The sequence below is a fragment of the Heloderma suspectum genome, chromosome 4, assembly GCF_057233095.1.
Source record: "Heloderma suspectum isolate Gila_16-S chromosome 4, 16-S_ref, whole genome shotgun sequence".
Classification (NCBI taxonomy): Eukaryota; Metazoa; Chordata; class Lepidosauria; order Squamata; family Helodermatidae; genus Heloderma; species Heloderma suspectum.
The window spans coordinates 199391408-199413483 of NC_139461.1; the positions used below are offsets into that span (position 1 = coordinate 199391408).

Here is a 22076-nt window from a genome sequence, read left to right on the forward strand (position 1 = left end):
ACTAACGTTTCCTCCACTTCATGATCGGGCCGACACTTGCCAATTTCGGGAGCTGCCTTTTGGCCTTGTTACTGCCTCGAGACTCTTAACGAAATGCATGGTAGGAGTGTGCACTTCCCTCCGGGTGCACGGGGTGAGATCTACCCATATATAGATGAGTGGCTACTGGTATCATCAGCCCAGTGTCAGCTCCTTCGATCAGTCAAGATGACCTGCATTCTGCTAGGGGGCGAAGTTGTGTGTACAGCCCGCACAGAAGCTCCAGTTCATCAGGGCTCTTCTTGATTCTCAGTCAAGTTGGGCATTTCTTCCCAAGGAGCATTTTCTTTCCATGACATCTTCAGCAGCTGACATGTTTCTCCCACTTCCACTAATTACCAAGGTCTGGCAGAGATCAGGACAGATGGCATATGATGCATTTTAATCACCCTGTCGTGGCCTTGCCAACCTTGGTTTGTCCTGCTTCTGTGGCTGGCACAGGGAGAGTATGTTTAGCTTCTGACAGTGCTGCACCTCCTTGCCAGAGAATAGGGCAGAATTCAACACCCAGACCTTCTAACGATTCACATGACAGCATGGAGAATCTGGTGATCAATACTGACGTCATTCCTGACTCAATCCAAAGAGTTCTTGATGCTGCTCACAAGCCTTTGACAAGACTGTCCTGTGCTACAAAATGGAATTGATTCTCTTCCTTTGCCTGTTCTGAAAGATTTAGTCCAGTTAGGTGCTCCTTGCACCAGGTTCTACAGTTTCTGCTGCCATTATTTGACAGGAGTTTAAAGCTATCTTCTTCACAAGTTTAACTGGCTGCAGTTTCGGACCCTCACCTTCCAGTTGAAGGATTTTCCCCCAAAAAATTGCATACGAAAGTGAAACTGGTCTTGAACTGTCTGCTCTAGTGTGAGCTCACTCCACTCATACGGTGGCAATGTTGGTTGCATTTAACAGAGGAGTCACCATTCCTGCCCTGTGTCATGCTGCAACCTGGTCAAATCCATCTACATTTATTTGGCACTATCAGCTAGATGTTCGGGCCAGAGCTGACTGCTTCTTCAGTCGTGCAGGCCTAGCCTCTATTCTACAGTAGCATAACGACCTGCCTCCAGGAAGACAGCTTGCTACCCACCCATATGTGCAATGTACAGAAACCACAAAGAAGAAAGACAGGTTTCTTCCCTGTAACTGTACTTCGACCAGTCAGCATTCACACAACCCACCTGCCTTCCCCTCTTCGATGTCATACTCGAGTTTGATGTCAGGTACTGAAGATTCCTCTTGGTTCAGAGGCTATAATGTCTATCTCAATGAACGGATGGATAAGCAGGAACCTGCTAGGGATGTGCGTGCTGGGACAGTGGGGGAGGGTTCCCGCCCAAACTCAGCTATAGAAGTTTCCCAAAATGGGGCTCTGTGCAGGCATAGAGTCCATATGTGTGAATGCACAGATGACCACTTGAAGAACTACAGTTATAAGTAAGCAACCTGTCTTTATTTTTGTATTGTAGTTTTTAAACTGTTATGAGTCTCAAAAGTATATGCTGGAAAATGGGATAGAAATGAATGAAGTATTGTGACACTGACAACCATTAAATTCTCTGCCTGCTTAATCCTAATCACACACTGTATTCTCTTCTTCCCATCTATAGTTTTTAAGTTAACCCACTATGGCTGCAGTTTTCACAGTTACGATATCAGTAGTATTTACACACAATAAATGTGTAACACTAGGAGTTACCTTGAGTAGTTTCTCAGACTTTCTAATGTTGAGAAATAAACACTGAGCCAGTTCGCACAACACAACAGCCCATGGTAGGTTAATTTACCTACTAGGAACTGCAGTGTGTGCCAGCTGCCATTATGAATATGCAAGCTCTGGCTGGGGGTTGCCGTGACTTGTCGTGTCATCTGAATTTGGGCAGCGGGGGTTATTTGAGGGTTAAACAGACCTCACATAACCCATGGTTTGTTTTAGGGGAAGTATGCATATGGATTAATCTATAAATAGTAGTAACTGCGTGGACAGGGATATAGCACATTCAGTCTGTGGCCAAAATAATGCTTTGGGGTGTGTTTTTTTTAATTAGGGGGAATGGTATAGCCTGTCTCATCTTCATTCTGGAAGGAGAGAGGAGGACATTATTATTTTGACATACCCTTTTACAAACTTAAAACAAATAGAAGATAACATGTGCTTCTACTGAGGTTGTGATTTACAAATATTCAGAAGCAAAGAAATAACTACTATGTCTGTGATGGTAAACTTTGCATAATAATTACGATGTGCAGTGCCTTTTGCTCGAATGGGTATTTCCAGGCTTGACTGTGTGAACTGGGTTGCTTTTGGGTGTCATTGTTTCTTGCATAAGTACTAATGTTAAACCAAGTAGTACTAAATGTATCAGAAAGTGTTTGTCCTATGGCTTGTCTTAGTTGCTGTGTTAATTTTTCAGTTAATGTAGTGTCCTATACTCATTTGTACCAAGTGTTGATGGAGAGTGTTCTGATGTCTTTCCGGTATTTGGCCATCTCTAGTCTTGCAGCTATGAGCAGATATATAATCAAGTCTTTGTGGAAAAGATCTTTATTAGGGCCCACTCATTCTTATCAAGGGTAATTCTGGATTTAGGACAACAAGTTGGTTCAATATTGTTACAATGTCTGTTTGCACAGATTTTGGATACCTTTCTACTAGTGGACACATCCATCACATGTGGAAACATGATCCTATAATTTTACATCCTCTCCAACAATGGCTTGAACATGACCCTTTTCCATTATGTGCTATTCTGACAGGCATAGTGTACCAGGTGTGAATTAACTTACAGAATTCTCCCTAATACTTGCCAAGGCTGATTTCATTGGCTTATTTCTGGAGGGCACTAGTTTGTGGAAGGCTGCAATAGGGGGTGCCTCCATAGAAATATTAGGGGGGATACTGTGGGGGAACAAGTTTTTTACACCATTTCTTCCTGGTATGCAACATTGCTCTAAAGATGGGATTACTAAGTGCTGTAGGGGAGAACTACAGATCACTGTTGGAGTTGTTAATTATTTCCATGTTCATCCATGACTGCTCTTTTTTATTGTGTAACACAAAGTAATTGCCAAAGGTGGAAGGTGGCATGATACTTTGGTAGGTTTGGGGTAATTTCATTGAACAATACCACCAACCAAAATCGAAATCCCATCTGTATGTGATCTCAGCTTCCCAAACTTTTTCAGTGTATGACCGGAAGTCACGTCTATGCTACAAAATCTCAGGGTTGTGGTGTTGCAGAATTACAGCTGTGGTGCCTCATAAGTTATGGATGGAATATCCCGAAGCACTTTCAAGATGGTTTCCTTTGCAGAGTAGCAGGAGAAATACATAATGATGTTGTGTGGTTTGGCTGTGCTACGTTTGCTATGTGCCCCGTGATCCATTAGGATCAGTGAGATTTGCAGGCCAGGCAAGAGTTCTGCAAACCACTATGCAGGGAGATTACTCATATCCCACTCTCCCACTGACTGTGCTCCTGTGCACTCCTAAATTTAAACATCAGTTATGGTTCTCCAGCTCTTCCAGCTTGAGTTGCATAGCCACCATGGTTCTGGATAAAGCCTATAGCTTCTTTTTTTTATTATTGTAACAGCCATCCCTAGGGCTTTGTTTGCTGTTCCAGAGGAACTGGCTAATTTTGCAGACCCCTTACGTATTCTATTTTCTAGTGGCTTGAAAGCTGTGGACGATTCAGATGAAAGATCTTCGCAGCGCTGCTTTAATGGCTCTGATATTTAATTCAACAGTATAAAATTATCTGTTGAATCTCCCCCTTGCATGGGAAGGGCATGTTTAGGCCTCCCTCATCTTCTGACAGTTTGCAATAGACAGCTAGATCTCAGAACACAAAATAGTTTTTACATCCTACTAGCACACTCCCTAGGAACCATATTGCATGCTCCAGCCATGGAATATTTACAAATCCTGTTTCCTTCAGTTCGAGATGCCTCTAATGCCAGTTGTTTCAGGGTGAGTAGAGGAACTATCACTGTAGGTTGCCATCTTCACTTGGTGTCAGAGCTATCTCCCATACTGACTCTTCTCTGACCTGAACCTTGATTTAGAACAATCATGTTTTAAGGGTAAGAGGCAATTAGGTATCCCTTTCTCCATGTATCTCAGTTCTACGCCTTCCTAAATTGGATATTGTCTACTGAACAATAATATATACCTCTTGCCTAAAGAACAGAACACAACAGGTACTGTACAGTAGGTAGTTAGTGGCCACTCCTTGGAACATATCTGGCAGCTGTCTTTCCAGTTGCCAGTGAAGTGAGGAAGAAAAAAAAGCAATCATTTATTAAGTGATCTTTGGTAATTGCCACTAGACATAAAAGGAGGATGTGGAGAGAGCAGCATTTGTAGCAACAGTACTTTTGAGCAGACTACTTTGGGGAGATTATTGCCCTACCACCCTCTGCTTTCTTCTCAAAGTGGTCTTCAGTCAAAACTGGTTGCTGACGAGTTATGTAGCCTTGATAATTTTTTAATGTGACTTCTAAAGCTAACTCTCTATATGGATATAGTTCTTGAGTCTTTTTCTAAAACAGCCTTCCTCAACCTGGTGCCCCACAGAAATTTTGGACTTCAGCTCCCAGTAGCCCCAGCCAGCATGACCAATGGTCTGGAATGCTGGGAGTTGTACTTCAAAACATCTGGAGCACACCAGATTGGGGAAGGCTGCTCTAAAACATCTAAACTATTATTAAGCCAGTCCCAATGGCAGGCTGTATGGAATGGATAGTCTAGTATGCTAGTTTCTAAAATATCTGTAGAAAATGTATGCTTGTGTAAAATCCTTAAGTTCATATACTGAGAAATACAATTCTAGACAAATATTCCTTTCGAATTATTTCTTCCTAAGTATCTAGTTAAGGTCCTAGCTCTTTTTGTCTTGTACTGCTTTGTGACGTAAATAAGAACTTGTGGGCATGCAGAAACAGCTTAACATTGAAAGCTATATTTACCTGAAAATTCAGTAATTTGCCCTGAGTTTCCTGAAGTAAGAAAGATGCAAATTTAATAAATATAATTTAGTTGCCTTTAGTGAGACTCTGTTGTAAAATAAAATTCTCTCCCTGCTAATGCTACTGAAAAATTAACTACTATGGAAGTGCTTCTATAAGATGATACAGTGATTTATTTGTACAATGATAAACCATATTCCCTATGAAATGGCTGTCTCATAGTATCATAACTAACTTTGATTTGCATTTTATTTTTCTACTTAACATTCTTACATTCTGGGGAGTAGGGCTTTTCTCTATTCCATGTTTCTCAACTATGCAGAAATGTTTGGCAAATACCTTATACTCTGGGTATTATCCAGTGGTGCCCTACTGCTGGTGGTGAGCACTGCTGGTTCCCACTGCATGCATGGCTGGCCCTGGCAGCAGCATGAGCGCGGCCCACTGGCAGTGGCAGTATAGTGCTTCTGGGGGCAAGCTCCCAAACAACTAGAAATGCAAGTTGACCTGCCCCTTCCAGAAACTTGTGTTTCTGGTCCTTGGGGGGCTTGCCCCTGGAAGTGCCACATTGCCACCAGTGGTAAGGGCCATGTGTGCACTGCTGCCACTGCAGCTGGCCACATGCACACCGAGAACCGGTGGTGTTCACTGCCAGTGATACAGTACTGTTGGATCCTACCCTAAGAGTGATGGCTTTTTTCATAGTGTGAATTGTATCTTTAAAATGTACTACACGTTCAGTTCACAATTTTGCCTTGTGTACTAGCTTAGTTCGTAATGAGCTGTTGCATTTAGAAGGTGGGTAAGATTAATGGGCTGACTGGGGAATATGGTAGCAGTCTTGCTTCCATATTAGAACTTAAAAGAGGATGGAACTGCATTTGAAACTACAGCAACATCTTTGGACTCCACCACCAGTGTAATTTTATTTATTTAAAAGATTTATGAGTCAGTTTTTAGGGTAAACGCTTCTAAAGCAGCATGCAACAGAACTTAAAAACCACAAAACATAAAACAATGATAAAAACAGAAGATCAAAATTAACTGTTAAAAGCCAAATAGCACAGTGATGTTCCTGCTCCCGGTTATTTTCCCTCCAATTTCCACCTGTTGAAACTGGGGAAAAAAGCAACCCAGGACGTCTGCCTCAGCTTTGGCCAGTTATCCTCACCGAATCCCAAAGATTCAGCCTTTTTACTTTGTGTCAAGGAGATACCCAATAGGTGAATTTAACCAATACAAGAATAGTAACAGAGAAATAGACGTTTCTATTTGGTAGCGTTAATAAATCAAACCAACATGTGGGATTATATACAGATATAGGTGTGTGTGTGTGTGTGTGTGCACGCGCGCGTGCGTATAAATATAAAACTACTAACATTTTATTAAATACAAGAAGAGTTAAATAAGTTATTATTTAAACATCCTATACTTATTCCTAACCTACCAACCCTTCTAAACCCTTCACCCCAAAGCCCACTCATTAGATGTACATTCACTGAATCCCTAAACCCTATCTAACTGTTAAACTGTCAGTTCTCTCCATTTAAACGCCTTAGAATTATCTCACTCACAAGCCCCGCCCACACCAAGATTCTGTTAACTCTAACTGACCTGGGTAACGTTTTACAATTCAAACACAAATATTTACATTATCATGCATATGTCACAAGCACCATGCAACAGTTCTAGTAGAGTCATAACTCAATTATAGACCAAGGTAAAAAGATGAGTCTTTAGGGCCCACTTGAAGGCCTGTAATGGTGGGGCTTGGCAGACATCAATTGGGACAGAGTTCCACAAGTTCGGGAGCACTAATGAGAAGGCCATATCCCTTGCTCTCATAAGCCTAATTGCTCTTACAGGCGGGGCACACAAGTAGACCTCCGATGCTGATCTCAGAGTGCAGGCAGGTTGGTATAGGTGAAGGCAGTCCTTCAAGTAACCTGGACCCACACAATTTAGGAGTTTAAAGGCCAATACCAGCACTTTAAATTGGTCCCAGAAATGCACTGGCAACCTCTGTAGCTGGTACAACATAGGTATCGCGTGATCCGACTATCTAGTACTTACCAGTAGTCAAGTGGTTGCAGTTGAAGTTTCTGAACCGCCTTCAAAGGCAGTCCAGCATTACAACAAGCCAGTCTAGATGTCGCTAGAGCATGGAAAACAGAAGGAAGGTTTACCCTCTACAGATACTGTTGCAGTTGGTATATCAGGTTAGCCAGTAAAAATTGTCCCTGTTTACCGCCACCGCCTGGGTTTCCCCAGTTAGTGCCAAGTCCAGAAGAACTCTATGTACTCAATCCATCAGGAGGATCTAGGATCTGTTTCAAGCCCCCACCTAGAGTAGTCTGTTTTCCTGTCCACAGTATCTCTGTCTTGTCTGGCTTAAGTTTCAGTTTGTTCCCCCTCATCCCAACACCTTGTTCAAACACCAGTTCAAGAGTTCTACAGCCTTGCTTCGTTGAGCAGATGGAAATGGAAGGCAGAGCTGAGTGTCACCCACATATAGATGGTACTTTAGCCTAAACCTCCAGATGACTTCTCCCACAGTTTCATGTAGACACTAATGTAGGCATAGGGGACAAGATAGAATTTTGTGGCACCCCATAAGGCCTGAACATTGAGAGGCTATGACAGCCTTCACCAACATGGTGCCCTCCACATGTTTTGCACTATAACTCCCATTAGTCGCAGCCAGCATGGCCAATGGTCTGGGACTATGGGAGCTGTCGTCCAAAACATCTGGAGGGCACTATTTTGGGGGAGGCTGGGCTATGGCAAGGTAGGCAAATGCTGGCTTTCATGTTTGTACATATTTAGTCCAGTGGAAAATCTTAATGCAGCTGATGCTTGCTTTGAGGAATTTGTGCATTTGACCAGACATGGCACAGGGTAACTTTTGACAGATTGAGCTTTGTTACAGAAATGACCCAAGACCTGTTCAATCAGTCAGGATTCATTAAAATTTAACATTGACTAGGTGTCAGTCTTTCTTCTAGTTGGCAAAGCTGGGAAGGAATCCTTTGACATGACACAAATAAGAGTTTTCTTGCTCCCACCCCACCCCCAAATGACAATTTGAGTTCTGTGAAATTGCTTCAGATAGGGTTGCCAACCCACCAGTGTGTTACTAGTCCAAAAAGTAAAATTAGATCCTGTTGGGCAGGCATTAGATTCATGCCTCTGCCCTTGACCTGCCAGACTTTGTCCTGGCTGTACCTGCCTTGCCCAGTGCCCTCTGGCTATGCCCAGGAGACCAGTATTTTTTAAATCAAAAATGACCATTATTTGGTCCAATGTGTTAGTAATGTTTCTGCCCCAAGCTTTCAACATTTACAACTTGCACGTATGCAGTTTAGAGTGGGTGATAGTGGAGCATACCACTTCAGTCAGGCTGTCTTCTGAGGAAAGGAGAATACTACTGCATATTAGGACTTTGAGAGAGGAAAACTCTGGAAGGCCCTGAATTGCCAGGCAATGAATCCACAATTTTCTTCTTTTTGTTAGGTTCTGGTACCCTTGCTTCTGTAATGAAGGCAGACATGAGAACAGTGTGGCTTATGTATATACACATTGCGCTTTGAGAACCATGTAGAAAAGGTTTTCTTAGGAACCACTACTTGCTATAGTCTAATAGTCTATCTACTGAATGCTCTCCTGGAATTCTATTTATGGAGCTGCTTCATCCTGCAGCTTATTATCTTGGTCAGACTTCAAAAGCCATCCCATCTCATTCCTTTTCTGAAAAACAAGTTGTAAATGACTTGATAAAACCTCAGGATCTGCTGTTAAGGTCTACTCCCGTTCATTGACTCCTTCACAATTCTGCCTTCCAGTCTACTTTTGGTTTTAGGCTGCCGGGTCTTGGGTTTTAGGGTGCCGGGGCCAAACTAGATAAGACTTGAGGTCTATGGTTGGATTCCCCATCTCCTTAAAATTGTGTATAAAGCAGCCACTGAGGGGCCAGGTCCAGACTGAGACCATGGTGTCCAGAGGCGAGCAGGGACATTGCTAGGCCTGGGCTCATGAGGGCCTGGCCCCAGATCTTTTCCCCAGGGCCGTTAAGTATCCGTTGGAGCCAATGGGAGTTTTTTCTAAGCTTAATTGCCATGCAGGGGGGATTTAGCTGCCCCACTAAAAGGTTAAACAATCTGGGCAGGAAGTCCTTCTCCAGGTAGTGCAAGTGTGTGTTCCTGTGTGTATTTGGGGGCGGCGTGGGGGGATATGGCTTGTTTCTGATCTTTCTGTGTCTCCCTTCCCTGTATTGTGGCACAGAAAGAGGTGATCCTTAGGCTGTCTTCACACAGAGCTTTTATCTTGACTGAGATTGCTCTCTCACTGAAGTTTGTGGGCTCTTTACATGATGCTGTGAACCTCCAGGGCATCTCCCGCACTAAATGCCCTTTCTTCCGTTTTTAAATAGATCGCAGATAATGAGCTATCAAATTACCCCATTGTGTTCCGTTTGAGTTCCCTTCCTGTAAAGAGCAGGTGAAAAAGGGAGTTGTGTTCCTGCATTTAAAACAGAAGCAGAAAGCCCTATTTTAAATGCAGGATTTTAGGCTGGAGTAGGGATGCCCTTAGTGTGGGGCTTCCTAACCTGCTTTGCTTGTGACTTCACGTGGGTGGGTGTGGTGTGCATGTGTTTGGGGAGAAAGTCACAAATCCCTATTACATGGAGAGACAACCTCAGAAACTGCAGAGCAGCAAAAGGGAGGGAGCCCACACCCTCTTCCCCTTTCTCTTTCCAGGCCCCTATTGACTCTTATCTTCCATGCTGCCTAGTCCTTGCTCCATTCTTCCCCCCCCTCTGATCCTCACTCTCAAACCTGCTTGTTCCTTCTTTGTAGCTTCTCCCTCTTCTCTCCTTTCTGAAATCCTGAAAATGAGTACTCCTGTTAGGAGTTGGTTATTCACTGCAGCATTTTATTGCAGGTCCTACTCAGATCACTTAATTCTGAGCCTCAGTGGCCCCAATCTGAAAAATGTGACACTCTGTGCGTCTATGAAATTGGAAGGGACTTGTATGAAAGGATGACTATACTTATTGACTGGGTTCGGATGATAGCACAGGGGAGAAGCCATTGTGGCTTCTCCCCTGTGCATGCGACCGCTATTTGCATAATGTCCTATGCTGCAGCACAGGTTAGCGTGTTGTCCAAATCTGCTGTGGGGTGCAGCAGCAGTGACTCCATACCCACCCTACAACTCATGATGTGCATTAGGTGTGGTACGATGGGTACAAAGCCACCCTACTGCACTATGCGATGAATTTGGACAACCCACCAACCCATGCTGCATCGCAAGGGATTTGCAAATGGCACATGTGTGTGCGGAAAATGCAGGGGCTGGGGGAGAAGCTACGATGGCTTCTTTTCCCCATTGCAATCATCCAAACACACCCAGTGAATCTGCGCTACAGAATTCTTAAGTGACGTGTGCTAGCTATTCTGAGCTGTAGTGTTCCCTGACTTGTAAAATAGGATTGGTGGTGATGAATAAGGAGTGTCGTAGTTAAGAATTGTCTGACATGGCTTGATCTTGCTGATCCTCAATTGTGAAATGGGATAAATGTCTTATAGAATGTCTTATATGTTGTGGAGATGCTTTTTCTTAATGAAAACAGAGTCTCTCTCTCTCTCAGTGTTTGACTTGCCTTGTCTGTGGCTTAGCTGTTTTTCTCATCTGGAGTTGGTGCTCTATATACACTCCATTTTGTAATCTAAATGTGGTGTTGCCACTCCTTGATTCACCATTGTCTGATACAGGTCACACCCCATGGCTCCTTCAGATACCAGACCCTGCCCCTGGACCGTCCAAGTACCCATGCGAAGGAGTGTCCTTATCTTCATCTGTGAAGGGTTAGATGTTATTTATATAGTCAGTGGTTAGATCAGGAATGTAATCTCTACATTGGTCAAAGTCAGCTATGTAAGTTCGTAATTGGGGTTTCAGTGTGTTTCAAAATTGGTGGATTGTATTTTACAGAATCAGACACTCTGCTTTATAAATAAACTTCTAAGTTTTATGAAAACAAATGTTTTCCTACAGTGTTCTCTCAGTCTGTGGCATCTTTCTCCTGAGGCCAGAAGCAGTGGGTGTTGCCCTTAACTGCTTCCTGGTTCCTCCCAGGAGTAACAACCCATTCAGGTTTTCATATTGCTACATCATCTGTTTTGAGAAAGAAAAAACTAACATAAAAAGTAATCTAGAACTTTACACATACACTTACAGGTGTGTAGGTCTCTTAATAACTCGCCCACTGCGAGTGTGTCTGGGTTCGGTGATGACATCCTTCAGCTGCCATTGTTTATTCTGCTCCCCTGTAGACTCAGGGTGTGTCCTTGCTGCAATTTATTCTTCTGTATTCATCTCCCCTGGACTATCCTCTGGTGTGTCTGCCCTGGTCAGCACATGGCAAGGATTCCCTGCTTGGCTGATCCCCCAGGATCCTCTGTCTGGCTACATGCTTGTCCCTCAACTGAATTAATGGCATCATCCGATTCTTCTGTTTTCCTTCGATGTCTTCTGTTACGTCTCAATATTCGTCCACTGTCCATATCTTATATGATTGTGGATTATCATGTTGAATTACAGTTGCTTTGTGCTGGACTCTGTCCTGTTTTGGTAGGGCTTCGACTCTCACTATGTCCTCTGGCACTAGGCCTGGAAGATCTCTGGCTGCTCAGTTGTAATACAGGGCCTGTCCCTGTTGCTGCTGTCTTCTCAGCTCACCAAAGGATACTTCTGTAACCCCTGGCTCTAATAGCCCCCCACTTGTTGGTAAAAGTGTCTTTGTTCTTCGACTCATTAACCTTAGTGCTGGACTTGAGTCTGATGATCTAGATAGGGGTCTGCTCCTGTTGCTTTTGCTTTTCTCAAAAGTTCCTTAGCTGTTTTTACAGTGGATTCTACTTTGCCATTACTTTGAAAATACCCAGGTGATGAAATGGTGTGTTCAAAATCCCAGTCCTTGCTGAATTTCTGGAATTCTACTGCAACATACTGGGGCCCATTAGTTGAACACACAGCCTGGTATCCCATATCATGCAAAGTGTGTTTTTATGAATGTGTTCTGGACAGAGATATCTGATAAATAGTCTTATCTCCCAAAAATAAGTAGTCTATCCAGTTAATCAAATCCACACCGACTTTTTCCCAAGGTCTCTCTGCCATGCATTGCTGTAATAGTGTTTCTTTGGGTTGGTGATATTCCCAGGATCTGCACGCTTTACATTTCCCCATGAGTGTCATCAGTTGCTCATTCATTCCTGGCCAGTAGACTGCTTCCTTCTACTGATCCCTCCATGGGAGCTTCTGGTAGGTATGCCCAGTGCAGGGTATCAGCTAACACTAGGGCTGGGTTCGCACTGACAACGGGGGAAACTGTGCCATATGGGTTGTTCCCCCCTGCCTGCCATTTTCTAAATTACCCGCTCTGCATAGCGGGTTGCCATGTCATCTGAACCCAGTGCACGGTACACTGAGTGAGGTTTCTCCCCATGTATTTTCCAGAGATTTATGGTCAGTTTGGATATCTACTGTGCATCCATATGTGTACTGGTGAAATTTCCCCATTCCAAAAAGTATTGCAGGTAGTTACTTTTCAATTTAGGCATAGCTGTTCTCTGTTTCTGATAAGGCTCTGCTCACAAATGCAACTGGCTGTCCTCCTTGCAGCATGGTAGTCCCCATACCTGTTTCTGATGCATCATGCTGAAGCATTAATGGCTCTTCTGGGTTGTAATACCTCAAGATGGGGGCTGTTGCAATTCTCTCCTTTACCTTTTGCAAAGCATCTTCACGTTGCGCAGTCCACTCCCACAGTGTCTCTTGATGTGTCAACTGCCTCAGGATTTCACAGTTCTCTGAGAGGCACTTACAAAACTTAGCTAAATAGTTGGTCATTCCCAGAAATGTCTGCACTCCCTTAATATTTTGGGGTCGTGGCATGTCTCAAATAGCTCTTGCTTTTCTGGTTCTACCCTCAGGCCCCTTGAGGTCAGTAAATAGTCAATAAGTGATACTTCTGTGATCCTCAGTCTGAGTTCATCCCTATTTAATTTGATATTCCTTTCTCTGCACCTTTCAGAAATCCTATTAGTTCACAATCATGGTCCTGCTCTGCTTTCTGTAGGTCACCATGCTCTTCCACTATCAGCACATTATCAACTATTACCCAAATTCCTTCCAGACCCTCCAAGGCTTGTTTCAATCTGTTTTGAAATTCCTCAGGGGCAGGACTGATGCCCATTGACATTTTTAGCCAGAAATATCTCCTGAAGGGTGTGGAAAATATTGTCAAATGGCTGGAGTCTTCATCCAGCTCAATATGCCAGAATCCAGTTTTGTTATCACAGACAAGAGAATAATCTTGCTTTTGCCATATCTGGCAATATATCTTCAATAGTGGGCAATGGAAAATGACTTCTTCTCAGTGCCTTATTTAAGGGCTTTAGATCTCCCTGGGTATCTACAACCAAAAACTCTAGCCTGTATTTTTTGTTTGGGTTAGAAATTTTAAATTTGCATTTTCCCACAGGTTTTGATGTAATGTGATTATACATTCTTAACAGCTGATTAATCTCTTCCAATGGAATATTGGGGTCACTAGTTGGATGGGGATAATGTTGCAACTGGCACCATAGTCTAATTGAAATGGTAATGCTTTATTCTCTATTCACATGGTTGAATATAACTGTTTATGTTGTCGTGTTGGCTTTTCCTGCAGTGCATTTACTACTTGATCTGTTACCCACAGAATGTTTTCACATTCATTGTCACTTTCCATATTTACAGTGTATATTCTAGCTTTGGGCTTTTTTCTGTTTGGATGCATAGTGCTTAAGTTTGTCACAGTTGTGGTATTTCTTCCCATAAGCTGCGCAACTCTCTTTTTGTCTTGTGTGTTTCCCCACACAGTACTTGCATTGCTCTATGGTGTTCGCTGTTGTCCTTACATCCGGGTTCTCCCTCTCTTTCTTCTGTACTATATGGGCAAGTTACACTGTCTGTCCTTCCAGGGCCCTAGTGCTGTCTTTGGATAACTCAGCTGCCCTGCAAATTTCCTAGGTTTTCTCTAAGGTCAAGTCTGCGTCCCTCAGCAGTCTCTCTTATACTTGTGTGTACTGTATGCCACACACTATCCAGACCCTTTATTAAGGAGTCTTTAATATCTCCAGAATTGCAAGTGGCTGCTAACACCTTTAAACTGGTGTAATATTCCTCAGTGCCTTCTGTTATTACTTGGTAACACATGCAGAACCTTAATCTTTCGACTATATCTTTTCATTCTTCCTGGGGTTGCAGTGGGCATCAAAACAACCTATTATTGTCAAAGCACAAAGTGCATTTGGGGAACACTTGCACACAGTGTCTCACTTCTCTCCCCCTTTCTCCAAATACAGGAACAGTTTCACTTTCACATCATCATTATCTGCCATTGCAATGTCCTGAATTAAACTCTGCTTTCCAGATTTTCCATGCCTGAGCTAAATTCTGAGCTTGCACATTTAATGTGCTTGGTGACTTAAGATCCTCTCTTTCTTTCTCACTTGTTGTTGTTTTGCCAACCCACAATTTGTTCTTCTGTGTAGGATTCAATTACTGTTGCCATCATGTTTCAAAGTTGGTGGCTTGCACCTTGTGGAATCAGACAGTATGCTTTATAAAGAAATGTTTAAGGTTTATTCAAACAAAGGCTTTTCTACAGTGTACTCTCAGAGTGTGGCATCTCTGTCTGTCCTCAGGCCAGAAGCAGTGGCTTTTGCTCTTAACTATTTTCTGGTTCCTCTGAAAGCACAACCCGTTCAGGCTGAATCTAATCCTTCTTTCATATTGTTACACAGGGGACCTTGAGGCCTTTCCTTCTGACTACTTAGCCAAAAGTGTTGCTTCCAGATGGGAGGGGGAAATGACATCAGTAGAAGTTGGTATGCTTCATCTGCTAGCATGCAACCAGTTTACAAAGTGTCCCTGGGATCTCTGTCTCTCTCTCTCTCTGCCAAAGCAGACTGCACATACTGTACTTCTCATGTGGCTACGAACCGGACGAGCAGTGAAGCAGTCTGGACTGAACTTTACTTGTATAGTGTGGGAATTGGAAGCAAAGAAACTGACTGTGTATTCTTTCATATATTAGATCTGTTAGAATATGCCCCAAGAATGAACTTCTCTGTATTTTGGGAAGTGGCTGTGCTGAAAGCCAACTGTACAAGTACTATGTTTCCTGATGGTAAAATCCACTTTGAATTTTATTCATTACTGGGTTCTCATTAGCACAGTGGAACTAGGATATGCAAGATGACATAATATATGGCTCTCTTTCTCCCCCCTCCCCTTTTGTATGTCTCTACCTCAAGGTTCGCTTCTCTTACATGTGGATGAAGTATCTCTTCTTCTCTTGGTTAGGAGTATTTATTGGCAGCTGGATTATTTATGTTCAGTACTCTTCTTACACAGAACTTTGCAGAGGACACGACTGCAAGAAAATAATAGTAAGTATAATAAGGTTTTTTTGATAATTGGTTAGTATTCTTTGTATGCTGCCTTTAGTATTTTTTATAAATTGATGTGACAGAAACAATGTCATGTAATTATACATTTTTAAACAGCACTTTTGCAACTGATCCTGCATTTACTCAGACATCAGCCTCAAGTTCAAAGGGACTTCCTTTGAATTATGCATAGGGTTGCAACCTTAAATATAGTATTCAATAAAGAAGATTGCAAGGTGAAGATTGTGATCCATTTACTCCATAATAGTACTGTTAGACTACTTCACAGTAAGCGATTGTGAACTGCATCCCATATCTTCAGTCATCTTGGATGGACATAGGTCTGTAAGCAGAGAAATGTTTAAATAGTTGGAACTGGCATGGAACCATCCCATTCTGATAAAGGCCAACTTTTTTTCTCTTTGGCTATTGCACTTGTGTAAATAGTGTTATTTCAGCAATGGTTCTTATGTGTGTCAAGAGAAACAGAATCAAACAAAAAAACTTTATCCTGTACACTTGTTCATTCTTCAAATTATTATGAACCCTGGTTCATTGGAAGAGAAGGAAATGGTTAAGACTCTGCTTCGGAATTGTGTGCAAGAATAGGGCAAAGGGAATAAAGAATGAGACTTGAAGCTCTAATGGAATTAAAAGCTTTTCAAATTGTGAGATGAAAGGAACCCCCATTGTGGACTAGGATATGTGGGTCCATGGTGAAAGGGGTTACTTGATCTTATGGGGTAGGAAAACAGGAGATGTGTGATTAGGCATGGGTAAAAAAATGTCAGTAATGGATACTGAAGAGAGTGATAGTATGAAGTGCACTAGCATCAGTGATAGGATCAGAGTGAGATAGGGACTAGTAGGGGCTGAACTGTAGTATCCATGTGTTCTGAAGAATTCTTGCTCACGTACTGAGGCTATCTAATTTAATGTATATATGGTAGCCTAATTGTGTAAAATAAATTTTCAGGATTGAATTTGTGTTTATGACACAAATCAATGAGTGTGATGTTAGTGGAAAATGTGGTGATTCTCAGATGGTGGTCTTCTCTGCCATTTTTTCCAGTGTGATAAGTACAAGACTGGAGTTATTGATGGATCAGCATGTAGTAGTCTATGTACAAGACAAACTCTTTATTTTGGAAAATGTTTGTCAACCAAACCCAACAATCAGGTATGACTGCTCTATATTTTTGTCAGGTTCAGAAAAAGCATTAAGTGACAATGTTGGTAATTGAACAACTTCTGTGTAATTTATTGCTTCAAAAGACTTTAAAATCAAATCCAGATGAAAACACATTCAAAAATCTTCATGAGATAAACTGCCTCATGACTCAAAATTTTGGAGACTACAACATGACCTCTAAAACCTATGGTCAAAAGGTATCACTTGAGATGGGAGGATAATGTTGTGGGGGAAGAGCTGGAATTGGCCTGCTTGCGCGCCTTATAGTATCCTGGAGGGACAATTAGTGTTGGGGAAAAATGTTGTCATGGGGCTTTAAAAATCTCATCTGATGTTATATAGGGAGGTTTCAGGATGGGGAAAAGGAACAAGCTACCTTTTCCCCTTCCCATTCTCCAGAAACCTCCCACCCTACCTAACAATATAGCAACAAAGTACTTGGGTTTGGGAATGATAACCAGACCCAAATCTAGGCCCTTCAGCACTTCATAACGCAGTGGGGAAAGATTTTAGGATCATGGAAAAGGGGGTCTCTTTTCCCTTTTTCCTCGCCTGAAATTTTCCTCCTCTTGCCCATGGTGAGCCCCGAACAGCATGACAAGGCACTTGTTTAAGGCTGCCTGGAACCCAGAATAGAGCACCTGTTAGGGTTTGGGGTACACCACAACATTTTTGTTGTTCATGTCGGTTTGCACAATCAAAATAAGCCCATTGTAGCTTCTAATCTTGATGTCATTAATTCTTTCTAAAAGAGAATTAATATGGGAAAAGTCTGCATTCAACAATAATTTAAAGACCATGCTAATTTACAAAAATGCCTACATTTTAAACTTGCAGAAAATTACAAAATATCCTTTATCTAAAATGCTTTTTGCCATTTCACATTAGTTGTCATGCATAAATTCATACACTGTAAAAAGTTATCAGCCTAAAAAAGGGGTGGGATGTAGTGCTCTGATAGTTATGACATACTGCTGGGCAGCCATCTCGATGGTATGGATAATATTTGTATACCACTACCAAAGCCAAATGTAGCATAGTAGAGAAACTGACATCATTGTAAATTACATGGTTTTTCTGCTACTCTAATAAAATGTGTTAAAATCTCTTAAAATGAAATATGTTTTAAATAAACTTTATAATGCTATATCTTGTACTTTAAATGCCCATTTCACTTACGTGTGCCCACAGTCTGCTTTGTGTGAATGCTTTACTTCTAAGTATGAGTGAGTAGGGCTCTTGCGCAATTAAAGAAATCTTAGAGTGCGATCCTGTGGCTGCTAGTCAGCAGCTAGATGGCCGTAGGATACATCGGTTCCCAGAGAACCGACCCCACCCCCTTCTGCACTGCTTCGTAGGCAACGCAGATCGGCTCCGCACTCATAAGAGCAGACCGGGGGCAGGCAGGGAAGTCGGAAATACGGTATAACACATCCTATGTGTCACCCAGCCGCCGCTTCCCATACTCTGAGGTCCCGCAGCTAGACAGCTGAAATTGGCTGTCTAGCCACGAAAGCAGGGCTGGTGGAGTGAGGAGGAGATCCGCTCCTCACCACTGTTCCCACCCTGCACTGGATAGGCAGTCACCTCTGGGGTCGGAGGCGACCGTCGATCTTGATAGGATTGCTCCCTCAAACAATTGATCATCTGAGTGTTCAGAATGTATGCATTTCAAATTCAGTAGTTCTTTACAAGAAAACAAGCATACTTTTTACGTGATGCATACGCATACCTTAACAGACACTACCTTACCAGTGGCATTCTCTCCTATGTATGAAAGAACGGGAGAATGCTTCTTCTAAGATGGCACCTGTCATGTGCACTACTTCTGCAAGTACTTGTACAGTCAGGGCCAGAAATATTGGAACAAGGATAACTGTTTTGGCAGTTGGCCTCTGTACACCACCACCTTGAAGTTGAAAGGAAACACACCCAGATGGCAGCGAAGTCAGGACTTTCGGCTGTAATTCAAGGGGTTTGACAAAAGTGGGGCACTAACCATTCAGGAAGGACAGCCAGTGGCATACACACACACCCATCGTTGGGGGCTCATAAGTAATGGAACAAACCAACATCATCTCAAACTTAAGGATCACCTTTAATACCTGGATGAAAATCCTTTGCAATCAGTGACTGCCTGAAGTCCGGAACCCATGGACATGACCAAATGCTGAGTTTCCTCCCTCGAGATGCTTTGCCAGGCCTTTACTGCAGCTGCCTTTAGCTGCTGCTTGTTTGTGGGTCTTTCTGCCTTCAGTCTTGTCTTCAGGAAGTGAAAAGCATGCTCTATTGGGTTGAGATCAGGTGAGTGACTTGGCCTTGAAGAACATCCCACTTCTTTGCCTTGAGAAACTCTTGGGTAGCTTTTGCTGCACGTTTTAGGTCATTATCCATCTGCAATATGAAGCAGCATCCTATCAGTTTGGCATCATTCGACTGAATCAGAGCAGAAAGTATAGCCCTATACACTTCAGAATTCATCCTGCTGCTTTTATCAGCAGCCAGGTCATCAATAAACACCAGTGACCCGGTTCCATTGGCAGCCATACATGCCCATGCCATAACACTGCCTCCACCATGTTTGACAGATGATATGGTATGCTTTGGATCATGAGCATTCCTTTCCTTCTCCATACTTTTCTCTTCCCATCATTCTGGTACAAGTTAATCTTGGCTTCATCAGTCCAAAGAATCTTATTCCAGAACTGGGCAGGCTTTTTTATGTGTTTGCTGGCAAAGGCTAATCTGGCCTGTCTGTTCTTGAGCGTTACCAGTGGTTTGCACCTTGTTGTGAAGCCTCTGTATTTACATTCATAAAGCCGTCTCTTGACTGTAGATGTTGACAATGACATGCCTACCTCCTCAAGAGCGTTCTTGACCTGGCTAGATGTTGTGAAAGGGTTCCTCTTCACCATGAGCAGCATTCTGCGGTCATCCACTTTAGCTGTCTTCTGTGGTCTTTCAGGCCTTTTGCTGTTGCTGAGCTTGCCAGTTAATCCTTCTTTTTCAGGATGTTCCAAACTGTTGTATTGGCCACTCCCACTGTTTTTGCTATCTCTCTGATGGATTTATTTTGTTTCCTCAGCCTGATGATGGCCTCCTTCACTCATATGGACACCTCTTTGGACCTCATGTTGGGGGTTCCAGTGAACAGCTACCAAATGCAAATGTAACACTCAGAACCACCTCCAGGCCTTTTATCTGCTTGCTTGGTCATGGGGTACCCAGGAAACAGACCACACCTGGCCATGCAGCTGCTTGTCAACCATTTGGTTCCATTACTTATGAGCCACCAACGATGGGGGGAGGGGTGTATGCCACTGGCTGTCCTTCCTGAATGTGCCCCACTTTTGTCAAACCCCTTGAATTACAGCTGAAAGTCCTGACTTCGCTCCCATCTGGGTGTGTTTCCTTTCAACTTCCATGTTATGGTGTACAGAGGCCAACTGCCAAAACAGTTATCCTTGTCCCAATATTTCTGGTCCTGACTGTACTGACTTGGGAGCCAGTGTGGTGTAGTGGCAAGAGTGTTGGACTAGGAGCCGGGAGATCTGGGTTCTAGCCCCCACTCAGCCATGGAAGCTCACTGGGTGACTTTGGGCCAGTCACAGACTCTCAGCCCAACCCACCTCACAGGGTTGTTGTTGTGAGAATAAAATTGAGAGGAGGAGGATAATGTAAGCCGCCTTGGGTTCCTTGCAAGAGGGAAAAAGGCGGGGTATAAATGCAATCAATCAATCAATCAATCAATCAAAGTTCATTTATATTAGTTTAAATCTGCTGCCCAATTAATCAATTCACCTTCATAATGAAAAGGAGTTTCATCAATTAAGCCAACAATTTAACTAAGTAAACACAGAGCATCTATTAATAGGACAGAGCATTGGGGCCAAAAAGGATTTTGTGTACAATCTTTGTTTCTTCTGTCTTGTACAGATGTATTTAGGAGCCTGGGCTAATCTACAAGGTGTTATAAAATGCCAGATGGAAGAAAATGCTCACATTGATCTCAGAACTGAACTAGAACCAAGGAAGGAAACTATTCTGTTTGATAAACCAACAAGAGGAACTACTGTTCAGAAATTCAAGGAGATGGTGTATGGGCTGTTTAAAGTGAGTATGTTCTCTCTCCTTCTCCATCTCTCCAGTTGTGGCTAGCAAGCTCAAAGAACCAGTGATATCCATAACCCTCCAATGTTTACTTTAGGCATTGCTTTGTGGTACTTGGCTGAGAGCCTAAGAACATGTTATGTTAAATGTGTTGCTTGCAGCAGCGTCAACATTTTTAAAAATTGGTACAAATTAATACCAAGCATAGGCTCTGGCTTGTATGGGATCTGCAGCACATTGGGAAGGGAGATTTAAGTCTTCCCTCCCCTGCTGTGATCCCAACAAAAACAGTCCCCCTGTGCTACACACAGCAATGGGAAGGGGCTAGGGATGTCCACTGTAGGGAAATCCAGCCCTTTTTGGGCTCGCTGGATTTCCCTGAAGCCCTCAGCTCAGCTTGCATTTGCGAGCCGAGCTGTGGGCTTTTTCCCTGAAATCTGGGCCCTTTCTAAGTTGTTTTCTTTTTTCTTTTGGTCAGGTTGTGGGTGCAATTTATGCAAATTAAGCAAATTACAGCCAAAATTTGTGAAAATTATGCAAATTGCACCTACAATTTGCATAAATGGCGATATCTCCCCCACCCTGCAAATCCGTGAGCTCACCCAAGTCGATACAGATTGAGTCGGGCCAGCTTACAGGTAAGTGAGCTGGAGCCCAAGAAGTTGAGCTGCTGAAAGCTTGGCAAACATCATCCGCCGGATAGATTCCTCCAACATCCCTAGTGTGGGGAAGCTCCCATTGCTATTTGCAATTCAAGGAACTGTACTTTTATTGGGATTGCAGCAGGGATGGGAAATTTTAAACCTCTTCTTGCTGTGTGCCTCAGTTGTGATTTAAAAAACAGGGCCTCCATGCTTAGTATTAATTTTTTTTTTTAAAGAACACCCTGATGTCACTGGAAGTGACACATTTAACATAACATGTAGTTAGGCTCTGAGTTATTAATTAATTGAAAAACTACAGGTGATACAGTACTAAAGTCAGTGGTAAAATCTCCATTTAGTAGGTCATCTTTAAAAGGTTTGGATTTCACTTTTAAGTCATTAATTGACAAAATTCACTCAGATATATCTCGTGTGAAATAATATGCTAATAATACCTGTCTGAAAGTAATAGCTGAGATTTTCTAACGCTTTTATAACTCTAGGAAAATATCCACAATTAATAGAGAACAATAAAATAATGTTAATATGGCTTCACTATTTAGTGCAATGTACTCTGTAGCTAAGTAAATACTTTGCTCTTAAACGTATTTGAACCAG

At 42.7% G+C, this 22076-nt stretch overlaps 1 protein-coding gene across 1 annotated transcript in view; it reads left to right on the forward strand.

Annotated features, from left to right (window-relative positions):
- DIPK1A (divergent protein kinase domain 1A) overlaps window positions 1-22076 on the forward strand; it is a 38852-nt gene that overhangs the window by 11887 nt on the left and 4889 nt on the right. Inside the window, exons 2-4 of the mRNA XM_084851895.1 lie at window positions 15378-15512; window positions 16585-16692; window positions 20641-20817. Of these exons, the coding sequence (XP_084708021.1) occupies window positions 15378-15512; window positions 16585-16692; window positions 20641-20817 (420 nt within the window). The remainder of the gene's footprint in view (window positions 1-15377; window positions 15513-16584; window positions 16693-20640; window positions 20818-22076) is intronic.